Source organism: Canis aureus, chromosome 12, assembly GCF_053574225.1.
Source record: "Canis aureus isolate CA01 chromosome 12, VMU_Caureus_v.1.0, whole genome shotgun sequence".
Lineage (NCBI taxonomy): Eukaryota > Metazoa > Chordata > Mammalia > Carnivora > Canidae > Canis > Canis aureus.
The window spans coordinates 14,597,025-14,624,759 of NC_135622.1; the positions used below are offsets into that span (position 1 = coordinate 14,597,025).

The 27,735-nt window shown below is 36.5% G+C and overlaps 1 protein-coding gene across 11 annotated transcripts in view; it reads right to left on the reverse strand.

The window, feature by feature from the left end:
- Positions 1-27,735, reverse strand: part of EXOC6B (exocyst complex component 6B) — a 612,331-nt gene that overhangs the window by 473,447 nt on the left and 111,149 nt on the right. For all 11 annotated transcript variants that reach the window (XR_013349063.1, XR_013349062.1, XR_013349064.1 and 8 more), the window contains one exon: positions 27,179-27,383. Coding sequence is in view for 8 of the 11 variants with exons in the window: in XM_077842877.1 (XP_077699003.1) it covers positions 27,179-27,383 (205 nt within the window). In the remaining 3 variants the exon portion in view is untranslated. The remainder of the gene's footprint in view (positions 1-27,178; positions 27,384-27,735) is intronic.

The following is a 27,735-nucleotide window of genomic DNA, read 5'->3' on the forward strand; positions in this document are numbered from 1 at the left end:
GCAACATTATAATCAACAAACAGGGATCCCTGGGTGGCCGCAGCGGTTTGGCGCCTGCCTTTGGCCCAGGGCGCGATCCTGGAGACCCGGGATCGAGTCCCACATCGGGCTCCCGGTGCATGGAGCCTGCTTCTCCCTCTGCCTGTGTCTCTGCCTCTTTCTCTCTCTCTCTGTGACTATCATAAATAAATTTAAAAAAATTAAAATAATCAACAACTAATGGCCTTCTTCATGTAGGCATATTCCAATCAGTCCATGTCCATGGAACAAGAAATAGAAAGGAGTATCTTATTTTCCAAATGAAACTAACCTTATTATTCCTTTATCCCCAAGTTGCTTCAATAGTTATATCAGATGGCAATATACCAATTCACCTTTCCTGGAAAAGTTCTCAAGGATTTTTTCCTTTTGAATCCTTTGGCAGTATCTAAGTCCTTGTACTTCATGGTCACACAAAAAATGTCACTGACTACTATTGACTTGTTGACTATAGTTAGACACAACTTGTTGACAAACACTAATAATCACAGATCAGTCTTTCTAATCAGTTTGACAACTCTATGTATACACTATTAGTCTGAGTTTCTAAATATAGAGACTATTTTACCTATCTACTTTTAATTAGTTTTTTTTATAAAGTACAGGTTCTTTTATGCTAAAGATTTCTGGGACATTTAGAGCTCATTTCTCATTTTCCTTGTGGTACAACAATACAGAGAAAGCTGGTAAGAAGGGCATGTCAGGTACTAAGTCAACTTAAATTCTACTGTTGTGAGTTAAATTATGTCCCCCATAATCATAAGAAGATAACTTAAAGTCCTGACTTCCAGTACCTATAAATGTGACCTTATTTGGAAATTATGCCTTTGTAGAAATAATCATCTTAAGAGGAGATCATCAGTGTAAGCCTCAATCCAATATGACTGGTGTCCTTATAAGAAAAGGAGAGGGGACATAGATACACAGGGAGAATATCAAATGATGAAGGTGGAAGAAATTGGAGTTACACTGCCATGAGCCAGGGAACACCAAGAACTGCTGGCAAATATGAGAACCTAGGAGTAAGGCCTGAAATAGATTTTCTCTCTGAGCCCCCAAGAAGCTATCAACCCCTGATTTCAGACTTCAAGCTTCCGGAACTATGAAAGAATGAAGTCCTATTGTTTCTTTTTTAACCCACCTTACTTGTGGTGCTATATACAGCAACCTTGGAAACTAATACATCCACTTTAACAATAAACTAAGGGATCAAATTTGAAAGAAAAAAATAACACACAATAGGAAAAACCAGGATGAATATGCAACTGAATTTACAGAGCTCTAAAAAAGTCAATCAATAATATTTTATAAATAACTTTTATTCAATTTTGGCTTAATATTTTTGAAAACTTTAAAATCTATAGGAAAATAAAAATAAAATTTTAACAGGAATGTTTGCAAAAAAGAAAATATGAACTAGCAAGCCTTCCTAAGCCTTCCTAGCAATGTTCCTAAGAACGTTGATAAATACAACGTTCTAGAGCTTCTCAGAAGTGTTTCTAGATAGGAGTCCTTAGGGATCCAAAGACTCAGTTCCTGAAGTTTAAGGGTCAGTAAACTTGCTCTACAAAGGCCAGATGGTAAATAGTTAAAGATTTGTAGGCCATATATGCCTATTACAACTAGTGAACTTTGCCTTGGCAGCACAAAAGTAGACAATATGTAAACAAACTAGTATGGCTGAGTTCCAATTAAACATTACTTACAAAAACAGGTGGCCTACCCGCAGGCTACAGTTCAACCCCTGCTATGGAGTAATGGTTTTTAATTGTCCTGGAATTGTAGACACATAGTTGTAATATGTCAGCTTGGCTAAGCCAAACTACATTTCCAACAATTCCCCCCAGTTAAGGGCAGGCACAAGAGATATTCCCACGCAAGATTTAGAAAGCAGTAAGGAAGCAGCAGCCATTTTGTCGCTCATATATGTCGCACTTACCTGCTAGTTAAACTTGTTGGCACAGGGCAACAGCCAAACCTGCAATCACCCCCACTGTCCCCCAGATCCTCCTTCAGCTTCTCATACAGCAGGTGTGTATTCAGCCCCAAGGTACAGGTTACCAGTTTCTCCTGCAGCTTACCCACATCATCAAGATCAGAAGCAGCAAGAACTACCATGAATTTCAGTCTATCCTCCTGGTTTCCAGCTCATGCATGTGGGTTGCAACTTATCCTTGCTCTCCCTTATTTGAGATCTACTTTCCTTTCTGGCTACCTTCTGTATGGACTTGAAACTCCAGCATCAGACATAGAGATAAGGGCCCTGCTCAGAGAGTGGCCATATGCAACTGTGGGTACTGGGTAAAGCAAGCCCTCTCCTAGGATTTCTGCTCACCTGACTGAGCCTGGACTGATGAAGAAACTGCCATGACAGTTTGTGAAAGTTATGAGCCAAAACATGGCACACACACACATATAGAGACACAATCTAAAAACACTTACAGGGGTTCAACAAATCCTCTCAAATACCCTAGTATAGGGTAAAATAAGTAAAAAGTATAAGTGTCAACCAAAAGACTGAAAAGTTTGAAACTTTCCAGCCCTGACATAAAATAGAACACAAATGTGCCTACCAACCTGACTGACAAGTTGGCTAAAAATGAGTTAGCTTTATCAAAGCTGTCAATGGCAACAAAAACAGGAAAAGCATCCAAATCTGCTTTTAATATATAAATTTACAATGGATAAAAACTTCTTTAATCTTGAAGTACTTTTTTAAAAGAAAAAAATGGATACTATTATTTGGGGATCTGCTGTTGTATTTGGCTCTGCACTAGCCCAAACTACTATGAAAAACAAGGACAAATACAAAATTTTATTCCCGTTTACTTAATAAATAGCTGTTTATAGTCAGAATCTGGGCCACTGAAGAAGCAGAGGCATTAAAAGCTGCCACTCAAAGATACCCTAAACTCTAACAGAATGATGAGTTTCAGCTGATGTGAAAAGACAACGAATCTTAAAAATACAATAATTAATCTGTAAGTATCTAGCCTTAAAACACCGAAAGACTGAACACCTTACCCAACTCCAAATAAACGGCTAAATCTCCCCCTCTTCCCTGCTTGATTTCTCTCCATAGCAAACAGCACCATCTGGCATATACTCTACTGACTTGTTTTTAATATCCAATAGGTATTTATTGACTGAAATAATAAATGAAGTGTAAAACATCAAGGTATTAACATTTATTGACATTGTTTTAAAACTGTACTCAAATTCAAATTGTAAGGATAATCTTTCACACATAAATTAGTAAGGTAAATGTTATATAAGTAGAATACTACATGATTACTGCCCAGTTCAAAATTCCTTTTCTAATATTCTTCCTTCTCTTTTACAACTTTCACTACATAAGGAAGCAGGGAGGATCTTCCTCTCCTTTTTTCATAGTATCCTTTACCAACTAACATTGCTTTACAGAAGGTGAAATTTCCATTCAGTAACTGACCCATCTGAAACTCTAAGATAGTCCTTGGAAGTAAGTGGCATTCACTAAGATTCAGTGGCCTATGACATTCCAGTTACATTTTCCTCCCTACACAAAATATTCTAGAAAACCTCAAAAGGGGAAACTAAGTGGAATCCTAGATTTCAAACTTTTTTTTACATGAAGTCAATACTAATATCCTCAGGGCTAATCTTATTTTGATCCAACCAGGACTCTACAAGAGAGAAAAATAGATTATCAACTTCCCAACCCCAAACCTCTCTTAACAAAAGTTTGGTTAAAAATACTCTTTAGAGGGACACCTGGGTGGCTCAGTGGTTGAACATCTATCTGCCTTTGGCTCAGGTGGTAACCCCAGGGTCCTGGGATCAAGTGCTCCATTGGGCTCCCCATGGGGAGCCTGCTTTTCCCTCTGCCTATGTCTCTGCCTTTCTCTGTGTGTTTCTCGTGAATAAATAAATAAAATCTTTAAAAAAAAATACTCTTTAGAAATACGTATCTTCATGAATGCCACTTTTGGGCTCTAATACCAGAGGAAAAAGAAGAAACTCTATGAAATTCAATAAAAACCCCAAAATGGCAGACAAACAAGCAGCATCTTCTCTCTGTTCCCTGATCATTTTCCACACTCATTTCAGAAGAGTGAAGATGAAGAAGGAGAGGAAAAAATCTGATTTAACAAAGAAATACGATAGACATCATAGAACACACTTAAAAACACAACAGATCTGATGGTCTCACCTGGAAAACTGGAATATATCCATATGTATAGGGTTTGCTTTTTTTTTTTTTAACATTGAGCTTATAAAAGCAAGTTCTGAACAACAAAATGTATTTGTTATCCTAATCCAGGATCTGTTGTATAGTGCTTTTCTTTGCCTATGACGTTCCTATGCCTTCCCTATCTCAAGTATAATCTAGATATTAACAAAGTCCCGCAGTGAGTCCCCAGTGCCATCTTTGGGCCATTTAAAAAAACAATAGGATACTACAAAGGATCAAACAATTCTTCATTCTCTGGAGCAGGGAATGATTGTGATAAAGTACATCAGTGTTGGGGTTATTTAAATCCACAAATCAATATAAGAGTGGCCACTTTTTATTTCTATTTCATATCCACTCCACATTTTGTGATCACTAATCTTCAACCTGTCTTACCCAGGTTCTTTCTGGCCTACCCATGAATTAAAAGTTTAGCTCATCTTTCTCTATTAACCCTCCTCTTCCCGCCAATTGCTTCAAGCATTCTTTATATCTCCCCCTGCCATAACATGTGTACCACTTGTCCTTCTTACTCTTCTACATTCCTTACATTTCCTTTTAAAATGTCTAAATTTCCTTTAAAGAACTGATAGGCGGTCTCTCTCTCCTAACCCAGGGCAAGATGTCTAAGGAAATGTGACCTGCAATACTAATGTTGCGTATTGTCGCCTTTGAGGAAGAGATGATCTACACTTATGATACGAAAACATACTTCTTTTTAGAAAGAAATCCTAGGAAACCTTGAACGTAAAAAGCTCTGGATACAAACATATCTGCTCTGCAAAAGCATATTTCCTTTAAGAATGAAATTCATAGATTTCATCCCAATGAACCATAAATGTAGCTTCAGAAGGTAGATAAGTCTTCTATCTCTGTCTTTGGTCCAAGTTAGGTTTTTAATAAGTGTTCAGTGGGAATGGCACACTGAAGAACAGTGTAATGCAAACTATTATTTCCATATGGGTTTTGCTGTTGTTGTTGTTAAAGGGGAAAGAAAATGAAAAGGCTTTCTTTCCTGTTAAAATGCCAGAAGAACAAAGGAGTTGCTAAATGAACAAAGGAGATACACAGGCTGTGTATGCACACATGCCCAGAGTCACCTCTCCTTTTGCAGGCTTGCATATTGCTAAGATAGACAGAATTCAGCCCTTCCATTTGTAGCAAGACATTTCTCTGTATGTCGTTTGGCAGATGCAGTTGTGGGGCTCTGCCAATTCACCCTGGAGCCCTCCATTTTAATCGGTATCACATAAAGTTTAACACATGCTTTGAAATGTGCACCAGATCCAAAGCTTTGCCTGGGGATGGGGGTGGGGGTGCTTGCTACAAAAACACATACAATCCCAGCCGTGACTCCACAAGCAATTATCCTTCACCTTTGGCTGAACCAGAAGAACTGTCAACACCAGCACACTGCCAACCAAAGGAGAGGTTATGGGGTCAAAGCAGCAAAAAAGACTGAATGCTTTGGGGTTCAGCTTGGCTCTTTGCTAATCCTGCTGGCTGCACGGAAGAAGCATTCTCTGTACCTAGCAGGACACAGAAAAGCACAGGTATCCGAGAAGTAGCTCTGAGAGCACTAGAATTTTACCAAGGCTTTTCAAGAAGTAAACTCCTTAGTAAAAGTTCAATGTTCCAAAAACACAATAGGACAAGCATATATCAAAAGCCAAAGAACTCATATAAGTAAACTCATACATCAGGAAACTACATCCGTGAACTGAGTTTTATAGGGAAAAGGATTAAAATAAACCTCATACATTGGAAAGAAACAATTGTTTTTATCTCCTATCTAAATACAAGTTTAAAATATATGAAAATATTTTTAAAGTTTTCTTTTGAATATGGAAACCAAAAGTAGGTTGCCATTGATAATGTAAATAATTACTAAAGTAGAGATGGAAGGCCATAGTCTTCCCCCAACTCCCTCATATAAATCCCATACATACACACTGCTGCTGAGATCTTTCCCAAAATGCCAACTATGAAATGTATGTACACTCTACCTCTTCCATAAGTAAAATCAATCTCTTACAACCAGAATAACAGACACACTTCATCTTCTGTCCCATCTATGATCTATTTGTGAAGCCTGGCCTAGGTCACTGCATCAAGAAGGACTCTAAGGCTTAGTCTAGTACAAGGGTAAGAGTATCATGATAAATCACTGACTTCCATCAGCACTGGCACTAATAGGCATACCAATGCCACAGACTTGTGGCCCATAACTATTACACATCAATTAGATCAATGGTCTCCAAAGTGGGGTGGGTCTACCTCCAAGGCTATGTGCAACAATCCATCAGTATATATACTTCTTTTCATCTTTTAGAGAAAATAAAGGGAAATAACTAAGCTTCACTAATGTTTGGTTTAAGAAATGACACTGACACCCTCATTCTATGTCAGAAAGTCATGTACCATAAAGGGAATTCAGGAAATACTGGGGTGCCTGGGTGGCTCAGTCAGTTGAGTGCCCGACTCTTGATCTCAGCTCAAGTCTTAATCTCTGGGTCGTGAGTTCAAGCCCTTCGTTGGGCTCCACACTGGCAAGGAGCCTACTAAAAAAAAAAAAAAATAGAGAAAGAGAGAAAAAAAATACTATAGTAAGGAAAGACAGTACAGACAGTACAGACTGGTTGATAGTAATACTCTCATTAGTTGATTCTCTTTCAATTTTTTGTGACGTATTATTGATTGCATGTGCTTAGTTAATTATCTAGTTTTAAACTTGCAGAAAGACAAATGGTTTTAATATATTCTTAGAAAGAAACTGTAGTTTGAAAATAATATTAATAATGCTAATACATACAAATGACAAAAAATAGTTATTACTTATCTTCATTCATTATAATGGTCCCCAATGAATCATGTCTACTGTGTGCATGTCCCTTAGCAATGTGACACTGTTGCTTCTCTTACCAAGAGGCAAAGACCATTTCTCCACCTTCTTGAACATGGACTTGCTCTGTGACTTCCTTCGGCTAAGAGAATGTGATAAACATTGTCAAACTCTGGAGTCTAGGTTCTAAGAGGCCTAGCAGCATCAGCTGTTTCTATCTAAACCCTAAGACCACCATGGTATAAGAAGCACAGTTCAGCCTACTAGTGGATGAGAGTCCATACAGAGAATCAGGATAACAGCTGGCACCAACGGCCAACCAGCCACAGGCATGATTCCAGGGGAGGCAACAGACAAACTCTCTAGCTAGCCTAGCTTCAAGTGCTGATCCATGGAAACATAAGATAATAATAGTATTTTTTTTTACATTTTATTTACTTATCTGAGAGAGAAAAAGAGAGAGCACACAAATCGGGTGGGGGGGGGGGGTGCCACAAGCCAAGGCAGAAGGAGAAGCAGACTCCCTGCTGAGTGAGCAGGGAGCCTGACATGGGACTTAATCCCAAAGCCCTGGGATCATGACCTGAGCCAAAGGCAGACACTTAATTGACTGAGCCACCAGGCACCCAACAGTATTATTTTAAGCCATTAAGTTTGGGTGTTTTATTAAACTGCAATGGATAACTGATATTCTGGTATAAGCCCCAGGGCAAATACATTGTGTAGTAAATATAAGGATGATCAAGCCATATCTGACAGAAAGTAACCCTCTCCAAAATTGAAATTATCTAGAAGACTATTTGAAAAGAACATACAAATGCATTATTAACAATGAATCTCTCTCTAAACCTATCTTCTGCTCCAAGATAGTAACTAATGAGAGTAGTACATATATACATGATTTTAAATATATTTTAAATAAATAATACATACATATGGGGGGATATATGTGCAAAAATGTTTTTACTAAAGGCAGTCCATAATCCAAAAAGTTTAGAACCACTGAGTTAATGAAAGTAGTACACATATATCACTTGTAAAAACAAATATACAGATATACATATAATAATTTAATTTCTTTTGAAGTAAGAGTGTCAAAATGTTTGACAATTTCTAGTGAGCTGCCATGCACTAGTTCACATAGTAAAGCTGATAAAAGAGCCTCATCAGCAACCTATACCATCTCTATTTCCAGGCATTACAAGTTCCAAGCCATCCCAGGGAGTAAGAATCTCCATGGTTCTAATATTTTGCTTTTACTAATACAATGCATTTTTACTTTACAATATTATATATACTCTTCCCCAATTCATGATATTTTACTTGCTATACCACTCGCTACATTGAGATGACTACCCAACTACCAAATTTCTTAGCATGGCAGACTTCTATCTTGGGTGAACAGTGATACCATTCAATGACACAGAAAATGTGGAAGAAAAGCACTGGATGGTGCAATAATGGGAAGAGAGGTCTGTAGTGATATGGTCAATGTAAGGGAGACCTGAGCATGTCAAGTGCAAAATGGAAAGAGTCACTGAAAGGGAAAGGTTGAAAAAAAAAAGTAAGAGTTTCTTGTCTAAGAGTGGAGGTGAAGCAATAAAGAATGGCGGAAACATATAGATAGTTAAGGAACAAAAGTGCTGAAAGCCAAGAAAGTTTCTGCCTAATTGTCTTGTTTCTCCATGGCATTGGTTAAAAAGCAAGGTCACCCATAAAGAAAAAGGGGCATTGACTCTGTGAAGGAAAAGTTGAAGTCTTCACCTTTTTGTGTCATACAGTATATTTAAATGAATACCAATTTCACCCTTGCTTATACTATGCTAACTCTAGCTATTTCAAGTCAAAATTAGAACATTTTTTCATTGTTATTTTCCCCTTCTCTATTGCTTCTATACTACCTGCAAAACAGGAACAAGGAAAGGGGGAAGAAAGGGACAAAAACACATGAGAAATCATAGCCAAACTGCAGTCTGGCAACATAATCTTATACAACTTACCGAGTAAAATACAATATAGGTCAACTTATTCCCTGACAGTTATCTACTACCTAAACTGGGCCACTCAGGAAAGTTTACCAACACCTTGAACTTACCTGTCAATGTGATGAGGAAGATGATATCCATTTTCACTAATGATATAAAATTCTGAGACGACTACAAGTCTAGTCAACCCTTTCTATTATATAATTGTCACAAATCAAAATTAAACTAGAAAGGGAGCATTCCAGAATATACTACTGAATCTGACATTGATACTGCATCTGAACAATTCAGATGGCTCCCATAAGGAATATATAATTGGATTATGTTTCAGAGAGTGCCTAAATCCTCTGACATTTCATAAAAAATTTGCATTCACACAATGATTTTTCTAAGGAGAGCATTCATGACTTTCATTAGATTCTCAAAAGGTTTATATCCCTAAAATGTTTATGAACTGTCACTATAGATAGTATCTTCTCCAATGTTAAAAGACCAATTCCAGTTGAAGACCTACCAAAAAAGGCAAATAGAACACATGTCCAGTTAGCCCACAGCCTCTTCATCAGGGCAGCAGGGAGAGCCATATGTTTAGCGAACTAAGAGGAGCTAAAGTCATTCTGTTGGGAAGTAAGCTATACTATTTTTTGGTGTTTGCTTGTTTTCTTATATGGTTTATTTAGAAATAAAGGAAAAGTACAAATTAAACAGACTTCAGCCTAAATTAAAAATAAAAAAAGATTCTAGTACTTAAAAAAAAAAAAGGACACTCCTTTCCTTATCTTTAAATTCTCTGACACCAGGATAAAATTATCATATTCAAGTACAGTATAGCTCTCAAAAGTAGATTAAGATCACAGTGGTTCAAGCCAGCTAGTAATGGCACTAAACACAAACCTAAGGTAGATAGATTTCTATATACCATGTTGGATACAAAGACCACAGAAATACACACACATCCAAACTGGGAAGACTTTAAGAGAGCAAGGGCTACTCCCAGTTGTTGCTTCTGAACAAATTTTTTAAGGAAACTGAAGTATAGAAAAACCTATCTAAAAATTTGAGAATTACAACCTACTTAAAAGTTATCTGGAAGAGAGTCCAGATAAAATTATACCTAAGCAAAAAACTTTCACCTAGGATTTCAAGGATAAATTGCATCTTGAGATATCAACGTTGAATATAACAATCAAAAGTTTTGACACAAAATTCATAACCTAAGAAGAACAGAAAATATTAAAACTTTTATAATATCCATGTAGATTCTCTGTCCTTAACTGCAAAAGTGCTCTTCCAAGGGAAATGGAAGATATCTGTAGGTATAATACAACAAGAATTTGCTGAATGCCTAAAGTATACAAAGAAGTGTGCTCGATTAAAAAAAAAAAAAAAAGAAGTGTGCTCAATAGATTCTTTGGGACACAGCCCTTGAAAAATGCCAGTAAATAACTATCCTCTTAGTTCTACTTCCTGAACTCTATCCTAGCTACAGGTTCCCCCTCCTCCAAACACCTGCCCTTTTATTACCTAGTATTCTGCAAGTGGGTCCCCTGTGATTTACAGTCTACTTTCTCCATGGTGGTGTGCTACAGGACAGAACACATCTTAAGCACTGCAAGGCTGTTTTTAAAAATAAAGACTCAAATAAAGACTCTTAAATTTTCTGCTTCCCTCCCAATCTCATTAACATCTCATTGATATACAGCGCAAATCATCTCCCCAGAAAGGCCACTCTGATTTCTAAAACAGTATTTTTTTTTTCAATTTTTAGAAATTTCCAAATAGTTAAAAATTTACATAAACATCCATTATCACTGTTCTGTTTTAACGACTAACCACACTCAGAGGCCTCAATGGTTGGCTGACTTCTGAGTTTAAACAAACACACACGTGCAAGTAGGCACCAAAACCTGACAAAGCCTGTTCTTCCCTTCCTCACCCCTGACAAATGCCCTAATCTGCAGAGAATTTTCTCCTCCGCCTGCACACACACAAGTAATAACTGAAAGCTGTTCTAAATTTGCTAAAGATGTGCAATTAGAAAAGTATGTCAGGAAGGTAAAGTAGCCTGAATTTGTCAACAAAACAATTTTTTTGCAAGCTTTCAAAACAAATAAAATGTAGCAAATTGAAGACTTTCAGCTCACAGTATAAACTCTTGCTCATTGTTTTATTCCCTAGTCTCTCACAAAGAACAAAGAGTCTATGAGTAAAAAATTCAATTCTAATGACCATGTCTCATACTCCCTCCTTAGTCCAAGGTGTTACATTCCCTATCCATCTCAGTGCAGTTATCTATTCACCTTCTAATGAAGATAGAATCCATCCCAGTAGTCAGGTTCAAAGATGACAAGGCCTCTAAAGCTTAGAACCACGAAGGCCCAGGAAAGGCAACAACTTAGGTGATCATTTGTCACTATTTAATTGAGAAAATTTAACTGTTCTGTGTTTTGGTTTGAGGTTAATTTAGATCCTAAACAAAAGAGAGTAAGTGAAATGCCACATTTCTAATCAGTGAGGAACCGAGAAATAATTAAAGTTTATAGTAGTCCTCATTACCTGTTTGATGTGTTTCCTTATCCTGATACACTTCACGTGCTTCCTATCCTGATAGCATTTCATGATCAGTGGCCAGGGGTTACGTGTAGAGAGGTTTAACTATAAGGGGGAAGCCCAAGGGAATTTGGAGAGGTGACAGAAATATTCTGGATCCTGTCTGATGGTGGTCACATGAATCTAACTATGCATGTTTTAAAAACTCATGTTCACAGGGACTCCTGGGTCACTCAGTGGTTGAGCATCTGCCTTCAGCTCAGGATGTGATCCTGGAGTCCTGGAATCTAGCTCCATATCGGGCTCGGGCTCCCTAGAGGAGCCTGCTTCTCTCTCTGCCTATGTCTCTGCCTCTCTCTGTGTGTCTCTCTTGAATAAATAAATAAAATATTTAATAAAAAAATAAAATAAAAATTCATGTACACCAAAAAAAATTAAAATTATTTTATATAAATTTTTTTAAATTCTTAACTACTTTGGTATCACCTGCTAAAACTTTTTAGGGTTTTAGGAAAATCTAGAAGGATGTAAGAATACACATCTAAGTTAGATTCCTCATGTTGTAGAACATCATTAGGTCTATTTCTCTGGCCCTCCTGAATATGTTTTGAATATTTCTCTTTCTTCTTTCTTTTTTTTTCCCTCACATATCAGTTCCCTGAGCATTATTTTCCTGGATCTTTTGTGCTCAGTAAAGAAAACATCTGGCAGAGGACAAGAATAAAGCACTTGCTGAGAATACAACAATCCCAGGAATTCTCAACTGGATTTCTCCAGGGCCAGTAAGAGCTATCACCCGGGTCAAAGGACACACCACAGGGACTTGGGGAAGACACTAGATCCAAACCTCAGACTTGGCTCCACTAAACTCTGCACACGTGGCTGGGGTCTAGGGATGTTGAAAATAGAGTGAAGCACACCAGTAAACTGACCTGTTCATACCAAAAAGTATCAGCATAGAAGGAGATAAATGCTTTGACCTCAGCATACAGGTCAATCTAGTGACTGAGAAATATAATCACCAGATGCAGAGTGAAGCTATGATAAGACTAGACTATAGAGAAACTATGAGCCCAAAATCAAATTTCCAACAACAAAATAAAGATCCATGTAAGTCTCACTAATTTCTATGGCCTGAATTGCTTATTTAAATAGATGTAGTGTTTGCTTTCTCAGTGACATTAAAGCCATCATTACAAACACAGTAAAAACAGAAACAAATATAACCTTGAATTTATTAATACTGAAGCCTGAAAATAATAAGAAAAACCTCTTAAGGTTAAAAAACAATTTTCTCCCTCCAAAAGTGGTGGCTCATGCTTTCCCAGATCAGTTTGTTTAAAATCTTATGGAGGGCAGCCCGGGTGGCTCAGTGGTTTAGCGATGCCTTCAGCCCAGGGTGTGATCCTGGAGACCCAGGATCAATCCCGTGTTGGGCTCCCTGCATGGAGCCTGCTTCTCCCTCTGTCTGTGTCTCTGCCCCTCTCTCTCTCTCTCTCTCTCTCTCTCTGTCTCTCATGAATAAATAAAATCTTTAAAAAATAAATATAAATAAATAAATATAAACTCTAATGAAAAAAATGCAGTTGTAAACATTTAATAAGGAGATGGAGTGGTGGAGACCTGGCTGGTATCAGGCTATCAGTACCCAGGGTACCCCAATGAAGACTTCAATTACCTGATAAAATCATATAGCTCTCAAAACACAAACATCCCAAAATGCCATATTTATTAAGTACCTGCCCTGAGTAGGACACAGTGCTAAGCAGTCTATATACATCATCATATTTTACCCTTACTAATAAAAGAGCACACTAAGGATTAAGCTAAGTGTTTTTGCTCAGTCACTATTACAAGTGATAGATGCAGGTTTTATTAACTCAGCTTTTCTGACTCCAAACCTATGCCTTTGATATTGAAAATAGTACAAAAGTTTTTCTACAAGAAAGACTTGATCAGGAATAGACATGAGCTTACTTTCTTTAAAAATTATCACAAAGGGGGTATATTGTCACTCTGTATTCTGTATTATCAGTAAAAGTGCATGACAAAGATAAGGCATTACCTCTCCTAGTCTTCAATTAGTGCAAGTCAAGTTCATAAAAGTAAATGTCTGTTGTCTTTGAGAATGTCAGCAATGGAACCAGTCTCCTTTCTTCCAATCCTAAATCTATTAAAGGGTCTACATTCTCAGACCACTATCTCAACATGTTTTATAACTATTGTAATGAAACACAATATTTTTAACATAAATGTAGCTTTGTTTAGAGTTAATTCCTCTTTAATTATAATATTTTATAACTCATAATTCTTCTACTTATATAATGTAACAGTAACTTCTATAGTCACCTACATAATAAACTTGCTTAAGGTATAATAATCCCTGATACTCCAATGAAAGTATTAATAAAATGAAAGACAATTGAAATGACCAAATATATCTATCATCCTCTATGAGATCTATTTTATAGAATTATATTAAATAGATCTAAACATAGGGTAGAAGAAAACTAAATACGAGAAAGCACTCACCAAATTTAAGATGGAATTCAAACAGTAGAATGAATTAGTATCTGCCAGCAGGGTCCCAGTATTTAATCAGATTTAAGTAAAAAATGGGAAAGGTTTTCAACCATTTTAAAACAAGTCCTTGTCAGCCTTATTTGCTTTGTATACTTTTCACTGTATTGATATCAGATTAGGCATTAGAATGTATCTAATCTAATTAGAATTAGTAGTGAAGATATATCAGAACATCAGGAAATTCTGAGATCTGAGAATGGCAGAACTGATTGGTCTTTATCCTTGAATTTAAACCCTCTAAAAACATCATACTTGGAATTGTTCTCTAGACCAAGGGACATTATCTACACAGCTAAAAATATACATAAAACAGAGAGCAAATACCATGGCTCTCAAATCTGATTAATACTCTATCATGGTTTTAAAAATAAAAGATTCTCAGTTGAGGCAGTCAGCATGTAAGCCTACTCAGGAAGAAGCTGAATCCTCAGGTCTCAGAAGCAGGATTTCTAGAACTCAGAGAAAGGAAGGAAAAAAAAAGGGGGATTGAGGGGTCAGGGGGAGGCACCTAACCACATAAAGAAGTGGAAAGTAAAAGGGAAGCAAGTCTTTGCTCTTAAATATTTATTCCATATTTCAATCATGCAGTTTTTACATCTGACTTGAAAAAACACCATCCATATACATATAAGCAAAGTAAGATAGTAACTGTATAAACAGGTAACAACACAAGAACACTAGCTCATTCAGACCTGTAACGAGAGATCACTACCTTTAAACATAAGCTTTAATAGTCATTCCAATGATAAGATGAAAAATACATCTTGCTTCCATTTATCTTTTAGAAACGTAGACAGAGGCTGTCCCTGACCATGTCTAAATTTTATCTGATAATAAAGTGGTTGTTCTTAGGCTCCTGTATAGTAATGTTTAACAGAACTTAGGTTGTGTATTTATATATTATATTTAAGGCATCATTTTAAATAACCTCTTTCTTACCCTTGCATATTTCAGAGGTTAAATCACATAACAGAAACATAACCAGATAGCATCTTATTTGTTAATAAGATCAATTCATTTCTACCTCAGAACCCAAATCTAAAGTACTGGTCTCAAAGGGCTAGTTTCCAAGATCTATAAAGAACTTATTACACTCAACACCAAAGAAACAAACAATCCAATCATGAAATGGGCAAAAGACATGAACAGAAATCTCACAGAGGAAGACATAGACATGGCCAACATGCACATGAGAAAATGCTCTGCATCACCTGTCATCAGGGAAATACAAATCAAAACCACAATGAGATACCACCTCACACCAGTGAGAATGGGGAAAATTAACAAGGCAGGAAACCACAAATGTTGGAGAGGATGTGGAGAAAAGGGAACTCTCTTACACTGTTGGTGGGAACGTGAAATGGTGCAGCCACTCTGGAAAACTGTGTGGAGGTTCCTCAAAGAGTTAAAAATAGACCTGCCCTACGACCCAGCAATTGCACTGCTGGGGATTTACCCCAAAGATTCAGATGCAATGAAACACAGGGACACCTGCACCTCGATGTTTCTAGCAGCAATGTCCACAATAGCCACACTGTGGAAGGAGCCTCGGTGTCCATCGAAAGATGAATGGATAAAGAAGATGTGGTTTATGTATACAATGGAATATTACTCAGCCATTAGAAACGACAAATACCCACCATTTGCTTCGATGTGGATGGAACTGGAGGGTATTATGCTGAGTGAAGTAAGTCAATCGGAGAAGGACAAACATTATATGGTCTCATTCATTTGGGGAATATAAATAATAGTGAAAGGGAATAGAAGGGAAGGGAGAAGAAATGTGTGGGAAATATCAGAAAGGGAGACAGAACATAAAGACTCTTAACTCTGGGAAATGACCTAGGGGTGGTGGAAGGGGAGGAGGGCGAGGGGGTGGGGTGACTGGGTGATGGGCACTGAGGGGGGCACTTGATGAAATGAGCACTGGGTGTTATTCTGTATGTTGGCAAATTGAACACCAATAAAAAATAAATTTATTATAAAAAATTAAAAAAAATAAAGTACCGGTCAAGTTCAAGTCAAAAGAGAGTTCAGTAAACTGAACCTCATTTCCACATTAGTGTAGTACATTTATTCATGGTACTTGTGGCAGTAGGAAATCCCAGGCATGTTGTCATGGAATAAAGTTCAGTTATTGTACAAACCACTCAAGAAAAACTTCATAGTGTGGGCCATGTTCCTTTATTTTAAATTCAACAGAAAGCTTAGTTTCCCAATGAAGTAATAATAATGAGGCTACTGGCTCTCTCCCACAAGATTCTGAGGCCAAGGCAATTATAGGAAGCCTGGCCTATCAGCACTATTTTCCTTCATTGTTTTTCTAATACCCTCTTTCCTCCTCTTCTCCTAAACTACACAGGGACCTCTCACTCACTCACTCATCAGAACACATGCCCAAGGATGATCAGAATGGATTAGAGTTCATTATGAAAAGCAACCGTGTCCTCCTCTCCTCTTTCCTCCTAAATCCTGCTTCCCAGAGGCAGCCATTCTTCTGATGTTCACCCGCTTTATCTAGAATGCTTGTGTATGCTACTGCCTATTTTTTTCAGGTTTTTTAATCGTGGTAAAATATATGTAACATAAAATTTTCCATGTTAACCAGTTTTAAGTGCACAGTCCTATGACACTAGGTACATTCATACCGTACAACCATGACCACCATTCTTCTTCAGAACTTCCTCATCCTCCCCAACAGAACCTCTGTATCCACGAAACAGTCATTCTTCATCCCCTCTATCCCAGCTCCTGGAAGCCATCATCCTACTATCTGTCTTTAAAAATTGACTACTTCAGGAACCTCACACACATGGAATCACACATTATTTGCTCTTCTGTGCCTGACTTATTTCACTTAGCATCATGTCCTTAAGGTTCATCCATGTGGTAGCAAGGGTCAGTTTCTTTCCTTTTGAAAGCTGAGTAATAATCCATTATGTCATGTATCACATTTTGTTTATACACTCATCTGTAAATGGACTCTTGGGTTGCACCTGCCTTTTCCCGTGTGGAGTTTTAGTCTGGCTTTTATTAAACTAGATAAATGCAATTCACAGCCAACCTCTATAAGATGCCATGAACACTTTTCCTTTTTTTGCACAACTTTTGTTTTCTGGGGTTAAGTTTTCTCATTTTTAAGTTTACTTAAGCTTTGTATGTATTTACCATTACTTTGTTCCCAATTTCTCCCCAACTATCTGAGTTCCCTCTCAATATGTACAAATACATCCAGTATTCTATTACTTCCACCTTTTCAGGATACCTCTTTAAACTTTCTAAAATGCTCCAGACTGTACTGGTTGTACTTTCTCCCTGCTACCCCACTGTTGACCAACTGCCTCCCTTTTAATCATCATCATCTTAGAAAATCTATTTACCCCTTTCCTCTCTTCGGTTATCTATGTCCTTTAATATCTCATATCATTTTTTTGGGGGGGGGAGTGGTTTGGGGAACCAAATTTATGAAGACTTTCATTACTGAAAACATCTTTATCCCACCCTTACACTTACGTGGCATTGTGTAGCTAGATAGGGAAATACAGATGGGTAATCATGTAGAATTTGAAAGACACTGCTTCACTCCAGTCTATCTTCCAGTACTGCTATAATCCAAAATCATTTGGACACTGAATTATATTTTTTATCTCTAGAGGCATTTGGGATTTTATATTTGCCCTCTGGCTTCTGAAATCTCACAACATGTCTGGATGTAAGACTATTTTCATCCCTTATATTAGGCACCTTTTAATCTGGAAGTTTATGTCTTAGAATTTTGGGAAATTTTCCCATGCTATTTCTATGAATTCCTTTCCTTCATTTTCTCTAGTTCCTTTTTCTAGTATTCAAATACTGGATTCTCCTGGACTGACCCCCTAATATTTTTCTATCTTTTTTATTTCCTATGTTCCATTTCTTTTTCTTTTTACTCTCTCTCTCTCTCTCTTTCTCTCTCTCTCTCTTGGATCTTCTCCCCTTTATCTTCTCCACAAATACTCCTTTAAGGTTTCTGCTTTCATATTTTTAATTCTTAAATATTCTTTTTGATCTTTGAATTTATTTTTTAAAAAAAGACTTTATTTATTTATTTGACAGAGAGAGAGCATAAGCAGGGAGAGCACCAGGCAGAGGGAGAGGGATGCTCCCCATGGAGCAAGGAGCCCAATGTGGGGCTCAATCCCAGGACCCTGGAATCATGACTTGAGCCAAAGGCAGACACTAAATCAACTGGGCCACCCAGGTGTCCAGGAATTTCTCCTTTTGTGTAGCTTTCTTATCTTGCTTCTACATACAATTTTTTTCTCCTATCTTCTAACATTATTGTTTTGTTTGGCCTTTTAGTTTTCCTCTTCTTGTATAGTCTCTATCTTTTCCAAGTTGCTTCTTTATATGTGTTTGTTCTGACCTCTAATTGTAATGTTAGAGGATTTCCTCAAATGTCTGCTGATCCTTAATGATCTGCTCATATTTCAAACTGGGAAATTAAAAAGCTGATTGAAAATTCTGTGCATGTACATCAGTCTAGTCAACTACAGACTTCAAAGTGATGTGACTTGTCCATTTGGTTGGGGACTACCCAGTGGACATATCTTTAGGGCAGTTCTCTTGGACTACTAATGATATTATTCGCAGTGCCTTCCAATCTCGTACCTGAAGGATATAAACCTGGCTATTAGAATCCTGGGAACCAAATCAGAGAAGAGGGCTGTGAAATGCAAGATGAATCTCAATACTGAGCACACAAACTTTCACTGCTTTCAGTTTGATAACCCTACCCTCGACTTCTGTCTACTGTCCTCTGGTCTTCTGCTAGAGCTGGGATAGGGTGGTTAGTTGGTGGGGAAAAGCTGGGAAAGGAATCAGGTTGTCTAACTGGTTTTGAAATAGATAGTCAACCAATCCTTCTGTATGAACATCAGTTCTACCCCCCTTTCCCGAAGGAACCTGATGCTATAGATTTCTAAAACATGGGAGTTCTACAAAACACAAAATATTGGGTTGTCCTCAAGCTTTTTCTACTAACTGGCTTAGAACTGCATTTTCTTGGGTATGCTAGGACAATTATTACACACCTACCTACTTTCCAGCTTCCAAATTATGTTGCTATCATCTAATTCTCCTGTATTATTTATGTTTGGGAGCTCATGCTAAAAAAAAATAGTAAAAAATTTTTAAAAGCCCTTACCTATTCTTTTTACAAGTTTGAAGAGGTAGAAAATATAAATATATATGTTGAATTCAACATTTTTAACAAGAAGGCAATTTGTTAACCTCTTACTACTTCCACAGTGCTTTCAGGAAGGGTCAAAATCCATTCAAAAAGCAATTTTAGATATTTTCATATACTTAAGATTGTAACTGGAAACTAAGAGCATTTCCTTACAACATTTTTTAAAAGATGCCTTTTCCTGAAAAATGTTAAGGTGTAGGTACATAAAATTTAATTAAATAACACAACAGTCATTAACTGATTTACTATTTATTAATATCTACTGTCCCCAAGTACTATGCTAGTAAAGTACTGACTATAAAAATAAAACCATACATCTGTCCTTACACAGACCACAGACCGGTTGGGAAGACAGATAAATAAAGCAGCAATCACGTTAATGAAGTTGTTCACTTCTAAGAGATGTCCCCTTGGAGGGCCCTACTGGCTCTCTACCTTCACCATTCTCATAGCTTAGCAATAAGCTCATTCAGTAAAACTGATTTAGCTCATCTGAAGAACACTAGGTCTCTTTAGTTGATATAAGTGGCATTGATATGACAATTATTCTTACCAAGACATTTCTCTGATCAACAGATCCACCTAATACATACTGTCTTCTGCTCTTCCCAGCTTCCCCATAAGTGATCTGAGAGCAGGGTCCCTCTCCTGAGCAACATATCCTGCTGTTTGTATAGCAAAGCTAAACCTATCACATCTCTCCAGAGAAGGACAGTAGAATGATGCTCCCATGCACTCTGCTGACCTTTCTGCCTATAAGATTTACTGAGGGACAACTTACTTTATACCTATATGGTGTGACGCTAATTTTTGTGTATTTATGCTTCTTGCATGACACCCTTTTGTTACTTATTAAATTCATATATATATATAATTTGGTCAGTTTCTGTACTTGTATTCTGTTCTACTACTTAGTTCATTCTTCTACTATATTGTATTATTGCTCACAAGTCAAGGTTCAGTAAAAGGAATATTCTCAAAAAAAATTTAATCTTACAACCAAAATACACACACACACACACACACATACACACACACACACATATATATATTTGTAAGAGATGGTATAAGTATCATAATAACTGCTCTTCCTCTAGATTTTCTAAGCAATGTTCTATGAGTACACCACAATACCATAAACTGTATTGAGAATCCATAAGATAATTTTCTCCTAAGTTTAAAAAAAGGAAAATTTCTCCTAATAAGCTAGTATGCTTTGCTTAGTCAAAGCAAATAAGTATTATATTCATTATATACAAACACATATATATACATCATAATTTCCTTCTTACCCTGAAAAAAGAAAGCTCAAAGTCAAACTGCAATATTGTCTTCAGATCAGATTTAAGAAATAAATTATCTTTCTTCGCTCATCCCAACTCATAACCAGTAAAAGGATACTGATCTCTTATATTTAATAGTCTTCTAATATACACATGATTCTTAATTGAAATCAGGTCCAAAATATTTTAGAAGTACATATAACTGTTTTTTAAGGCAAGGAGAAAAAAATTTAAAAATGAGATCTAATTCAAGGCTGAAAACTGTCATAGGAAATTTAATTTTAGGGGGAAAAAAGTAGTTCAATACATCAAGTTTAACCTCTAATTATGTTCTCCACACTCTTAAGAGTCTATTCGCATTCACCATTCACCTAGAAGAGTCCTTTTTCTTTAAATTTAGCATTTATTATATGCCTGGAACCAAACTAAGTACTTGATTTCCCTAAGTGTTTTCAGATCTTTGAAAAGTTTAAAAATTCCTACTTTAAGAGTTGTAAAGACTGGGATACTTAGTAACTTGTTCATTGTCATATAGCTAACAAATGGCAACTCTAGGAGTCTAACCCAGACTCTAAAATCTATTCTGTTAACTATCATATTATTTAATAGTAAACCAATTTCCTACTATTGGACTACGTACCATATTCTCATTGCTAACTATTCTGATTGCTGCTTATATATAAATACAGAAATCAAGAAGAAAAGAGAATATAAATACCAAAATACCAGACCAACTAAACACCACCTTCTCTGACTCCAAAAGCCATGTTCTATTAGAGTATTACACAGTATCCAGCACAAAAGAGGTTTCAACAGCGATATCGCTTTTTCTTGGCAGTAATTACCTAGCCTGTGTTAATTCAGTTGGTAGTACTATACCAGATCTAAGTCAAAAGATGTCATACACAATAAATAAAAGAGCACATTTTGCTCTGGTAAAGACTTAACCAAAGAAAGTCAAGACTTGAAAGAACCATGGAGACTATGAATCTCACCCAAAGATCAGTTTCTTTGAAACCAGTTACTAAAGGATGACTGCCTAGGAGCCTCCCATCTCTTTTATGAGCAACCAGTTCCTGTTCTAAGCAACAGTTATATAACCCATATAATTTAGCAAAGCCAAGTTAGAATTTTAAAAGTAAATAAATCCTTCCCTTTGTTAAACAGCCTCACACAGAAATCAACCTAGCCAAGAATGTTTATATTATAAATGTTATTTAGCCTCACAAGGCCTAAGGCAAACTAATCAAAATAAGAAATACAGAACTTCCCTCCTGCACAAATCAATTCCATAACAAGTGAATTACAGAAATCAGTGTCAACAGGAAACCTAGAAAACAGCAGTCAATTAACAAAGAATTTCTTTATAAAATCACTTGAAGCCAAAATGATAATTCTAAAATAAGATATGCATAGTATTTTGGAAACATTCAGGAAGAAGACCAACATAAAAAATAAGACCAGATAAAAAGTAGGGGCTTTCTGCCTACTTTGCAGATGGTTCTATTTCCCACGGCAGAAGCCACAGGTGGGTCCACTAAATGCTGTCAATCCAATACCATTTTAAAACACAGATATATGAAAATATGATTTTCTGAAAATGGAAACAAGACTGCTTAACTTAAAATTCAATAACACAATAAATAGCAGAATGGACAATTTTAAAATTCCTCCTGAGATTCTACTAAATGGTTGAACTTCTCTCCTATTTTTCATACTTACACATTTTCTTACTTTTCTGCAGCTTCATAGGTATATTGGAAGTGAGGTAAAAAACTCAGACTTCTAGCCTAGACCATTTTAAACTAGACTATACCCTTGTGTCTTAGCTCCAGAGGCTAAATAAAACTGTACAGTTTAGTAAAAAGTAATTCTACCCAAGACCAAAATATGCTCGTTCATGCTCTCTCACAGTCTCTCTCTCTCAAATAAATGAATAAATCTTTTTTTTTTTTTTTAAAGGTGGGGGGTGCCTGGGTGGCGGAGTTGGTTAATCTTTCAACTCTTGATTTCAGCTTGGGTCATGGTCTCAGGGTTGTGGGATCAAGCCCCACATCAGGCTCCATACCCAATGCAGAGTCTGCTTGGGATTCCCTCTCTCTGTCTCCCACTGCTGGTGCTCGTTCTCTCTCTCTCAAATAAATAAATAAATCTTTAAACAAATTTTTTTTTAAAAGACCAAAATGGAGCATATTAATTTTCTATTGCTGTAACAAATTCCTATAAGCTTAGTGGGCTAAAACCACACACAATTACTATCTCAGTTTCCATGGTTCAGGAGTTCAGCCTTTTTTGCTGAGTCTTCTGCTCAGGGTCTCACCAGGCTGAAATCATGGTGTCAGTCAGAGCTGTGGTCTCATCTAGAACTCAGGATCCTCTTCTAAATTCATTTATTTTATAGGCAGAATTCAGTTCTGTGTGGCTGTAGAATTCTGGTTCCCATTTCCTTGCTGGCTATCAGTTAGCTATATCCCTTAGCACCTACAGTTCCATGCCATGTATCCCTCTCCAAAATACAGCAATTTATTTCTTCAAGACCAACAGTAGAGCATCTGCTGCAGCTTTACATCTCTCTGACTTCTATATCTGATCCCCATTCCCTCTTTTAGTCTACCTGATTAGATCAGGTCCACACACTCAAGGAGGGTGATTTTGCAGGATGCATACACCAGGAGGCAGGGGTCATCTTAGCATTCTGTCTACCACCTGCGATCAAAGCAAAGAGATTCCTACTGATAAAGTTTTATCCAGAGACAATATAGCACTTTAAATACGAAGGAATGGATAAACTACATATCCTTCAGATCATCCTCAAATAGTATTTTTTGCAGCATATCTTTTGATATAATGTTGGAAGCCACATGTTGAAGTGAGAGAACCACAGTCAGAAGAGTCCCAGATCCTGATGATCACTTGAAGGAAGAGCTATCCTACCAGGAAGATCTATTTTGGACTTCCACTGGGCAAAAAATGAATCCTCAACAGTGAGATTTTAGAGTTTAGCTCTTACAACAAGCAGCATTATTTAAGGAAAACAGAAACTAGTGTTGGAAGAATGGTTTTGCCTTCACAAAAAAATAAATAAATGGCACTGGTTGAGACGTCAGGTAGTAGGTAGCAAGAATGTATATTTAATGAGTTGAAAGCCTGGAGAGCCCCCATAATACTATGGTAAAACAACTGGTAAAACTGGAACCTGTGATAAATGAAAAGATACACCACATGCCTATGGGATCTATAGCTTTGGAAGTGAATGGAGAATCAGAGTTATAGCATATATTGGTATTTACTTTCTGCTTCTAGCAAGGCATTACATAAAAGAGATAAGCACAAAAAAAAAATTTGCTGGTTTGCTAAATGAAATTATAGGAAATAGAAGTCCAGATACTTGGGCATCAGAGGCTTAGAAAGCTGAACACATAGAATCCCAATGGTAAAAGAATAGTAAAGGTTTGAGCAATAAATCCCAAAGAATAGTGCTAGTCGAACAAAGTGACTCAATCCTGAAGTGAAGATCAGATTCACTATGGTCCTCTTACCCCTTATTTCATACAGCCTCGAAGTAGAGCCATTGTAATAAGAAAAGCATAAGGCAAGGCCTACCTCCCCAAACTAGGGAGAAGAAAAAAATCCATCCTCAAAATTATAGCTAGAAAAGAACACTGGGTCTGGTGTCCACCTAGAACCTATGGGAAAGAAACAGACCAGAGGCCTCCTAAGTTGTGAGGTAACTAGAGTGCCCAAAAGCCACAAAAATGAACTAAATAAACCTTTGGCTGTTCAGAAACTTAAAACAACCCTTGGACCCCTAAACTTGCAGAAGCAGAAAGCAGGCAGTAAAAGATATATAGGGAGGTATATGTGTATAGACGTAGTTCTAGATATTAGTGTAGGTATCTAGAAACAGAGAAAGAAAATGAGAGACTGAGAGAGAAAGAGATTGTCTAAGAAAGGTATATTCCCCAGCACTCACTTCCTTCTGAAAAAGAAAAAACAGAGTGCAATCAGGAGAACTACAGGCAAAGGAATTCCTCTCAGAGTTAGTGTGTAAGCGAGAAAGACCCACTACTACAAAGGCAGAAGGATTCCCCAACGATGGCCCAAAAGGATTACACTGATTTCCTTATGAAGCAGGAAATACTGTGCATCTCCCACTATTCCCTTTTCTAAATGAAAGCTTTTGTTGTAGTTATTCTATTCTAACTTCTTCATTGGAGGTGGGAGGGAACACAGGTATAGGAAATTTGTCATCTTCTTTCCTGGTCAGCCACCCATCTGGATCCGGAGACTTATCTGGATCTGAGGGAGAGTTCTGAGCATCCCTGGAAGATAACAGACTTTGAAATGGATGTAGTAAATAAATGGGATATTGAATTGCCTTCCTTGGGAAGGAGCATATGTGTTCTAGGGATGAGAGGAAGAATGAAGAGATATTTGATGACCAAAGGGTAGAACTGTGTCACAGATTAGCTACTATGCACCAAACCTTAGTCCTTCTCCTCTTAGTAATAGAGTGAGATTATTTTCTTTCAGCCTCCCTTGCAGGTCAGTAAAGCCAAGTAAGAAATCCATCACAAATCAGAAATACCGTTTTGGGCTTGACATAAGTGGAAAAGAAATCATATCCTTTCCCTCTTTTCCAACATCCATGAATTCAAACAAATATTCAAATTGTTCACATGAACAATGTACTACTATATACAAAATATATGGTAATTTCTTTCCCTCCCACTTTCCTTATTGTTTAGGTACTATGGATCCTAAAATATGTTAAGATATGTTTATTCAAAGATCTTAACTAACATAGCTTAGAATAACAATATATGCTCTTATTAGAGCTATACTTGATATGAAGTTTTATAGGAGGAATGAAGCATTATCAGTTAATTAAAAGTCCTGAATCCACAATGTTTTCTTCAGTTCTTTGTATGACACAAACACACCAAATAGCTAATACTTTACACAAATTGAGTGCCATAGTAGACAAATTCACCTCAATCTAACCTGAATTCTACTATAGGATCTGACCTTTACAAGCTCTCTAAACTTGAGCAAATTACTTCCCTGCCCTATGCCTCAATTTTTTTAGATAATTAAGAAGTGAAGCCAGATAATCCACATTAAATGAAATAAATGTATTTTCATGGAATACTTTCTTTCACCAAAAAGGAATTGAAGTTAATTTCTCAAGCAGAGGCCTTAAAAAAAAAGGCAACTTTAAAAAAGAATGCTTCCAAAGAGGCTCTGTACTATACTTTCCTATATTCTGAAAGTTTAGAAAAACTTGCCAAACACAATAGACTTGTCTTACAGAATACCTTCATTCCCATACTCAAAATATATACCTAGCAATACAAAGATACATTTTCAATAATTAATTTTTTTCTTCACCACTAAAAAATGACATCATTATTTACATCAGATTTATCATCAATTAGTTTTAAACTTTCCCCATCATAAAACATAACATTGACAAAATTTAAAAGAGAGAGGAAAAGAATATCTCTATTGCTTCAGGAAAGGAATTTCCAACAGGCAAATCTCTTTTGCAGAATAAGATATCTGAAAGATTACCAAGACTTGGTGAGATCAAAAATACAATGTGCACCCTCCCCTCCTTCTTTCCAGAATGATAACCACAAATGACTTCTTCAAGAACACAGTTGTTTGTAGAACCAAACAATACTTTCCATAAACAACCAAGTCTTCTATTTGTTGTTGTAGGCTACATTATAAGGTATACTGAGATATTTTAATAAAATCAATGTGATTTAAATTTCGAGAGCAAGCAGCCCTGCAAATCATTAGCGCTCTTTTTATTTAAAATGACAAAAAAAAAAAAAAATCAAGCCATTCCTTGGTGACTTTCATTACTTAGAAAACATTAAAAAAAAAAAAAAAACTAAAAATTTCTAACACATTTGTTCATTTATAAGCTGTAAATAAATCTCTTTCTGTGATCATAATCCACATTATTTCCCAAAAGGCCTTTCTTCATTAATACCCACTGATACCAGAAATAACAATTACAGAAATATTTATAAATAACATGATGTCTTGTTTACATAATAAGTAATTAACCAAAGGTACCTGCAGCACAATTTAGCTCATTACCTAGAAAGAGATCTTTTAAAAATCTTGGGCTTCAAAGCATATCCAAAGTCAAGGAAAATATTCAAAAACCAGAAAAACCTCTTTAAAGTCCCTATTTAACCATCACAATAAATCCATATTTACTGACATCCACAGAGCAGAACATACTAGTAAATAAATAATGCATTGCTCTGTTGAAAAAAAGAAAAACAAAACACATCTTTTAATCAAGTGTTCCCATAAAGAGGAAGAACTTCCCTAAAATGATACGAAACAATCAAGACACTTAGCAGAGAGAAACCCATGTTTAACAGAAACTAGCAAAGTCACTGGCCAACCTATCATAAACCCAAGACCTACTTGCTTCATGGCAGTCTCTCCAATTTTGTCAGAATGTTTGCGGATACTCTCCAGAAAGTCTTTGAGATCAGACATAGAAACATCCTTAATTTCTTCTCGAAGCTTGGGGATGTTATCCACCATCACCTTGCAGAATCGATAGTGGCTTACTTGAGGCAGATAGGTATGCTCTAGATGTTCCAGAGTTTTCAGTGCAGGATAATGCCTATAAAAGGAATTATATCACCTTTAGCTCAACTCAGTCTTCTTTAAGGCCACAGATATATTCCTTAGGTAAAATTTCTAGCCTGAATTAGTTTTCATTGTTCATTACAACAAATTCAGTATTAAGTTTCAAAAAAAAGAAATCAATGGAAAAATGTCAAATTATTCAAAATTAACATATAAATTAAAGGACTTAGTAAATTACAATGAGAAAAGATTTTATCCCAAGAATATAGAAAACTTAGAAAACCTACCAATGAAATCCATTATACAAAAATTAAAAGAAAATACAAAATGATCGTATTAATGCCAAAACAACCATCCTATAAAATAAAATACCGAAGTCTAAACTT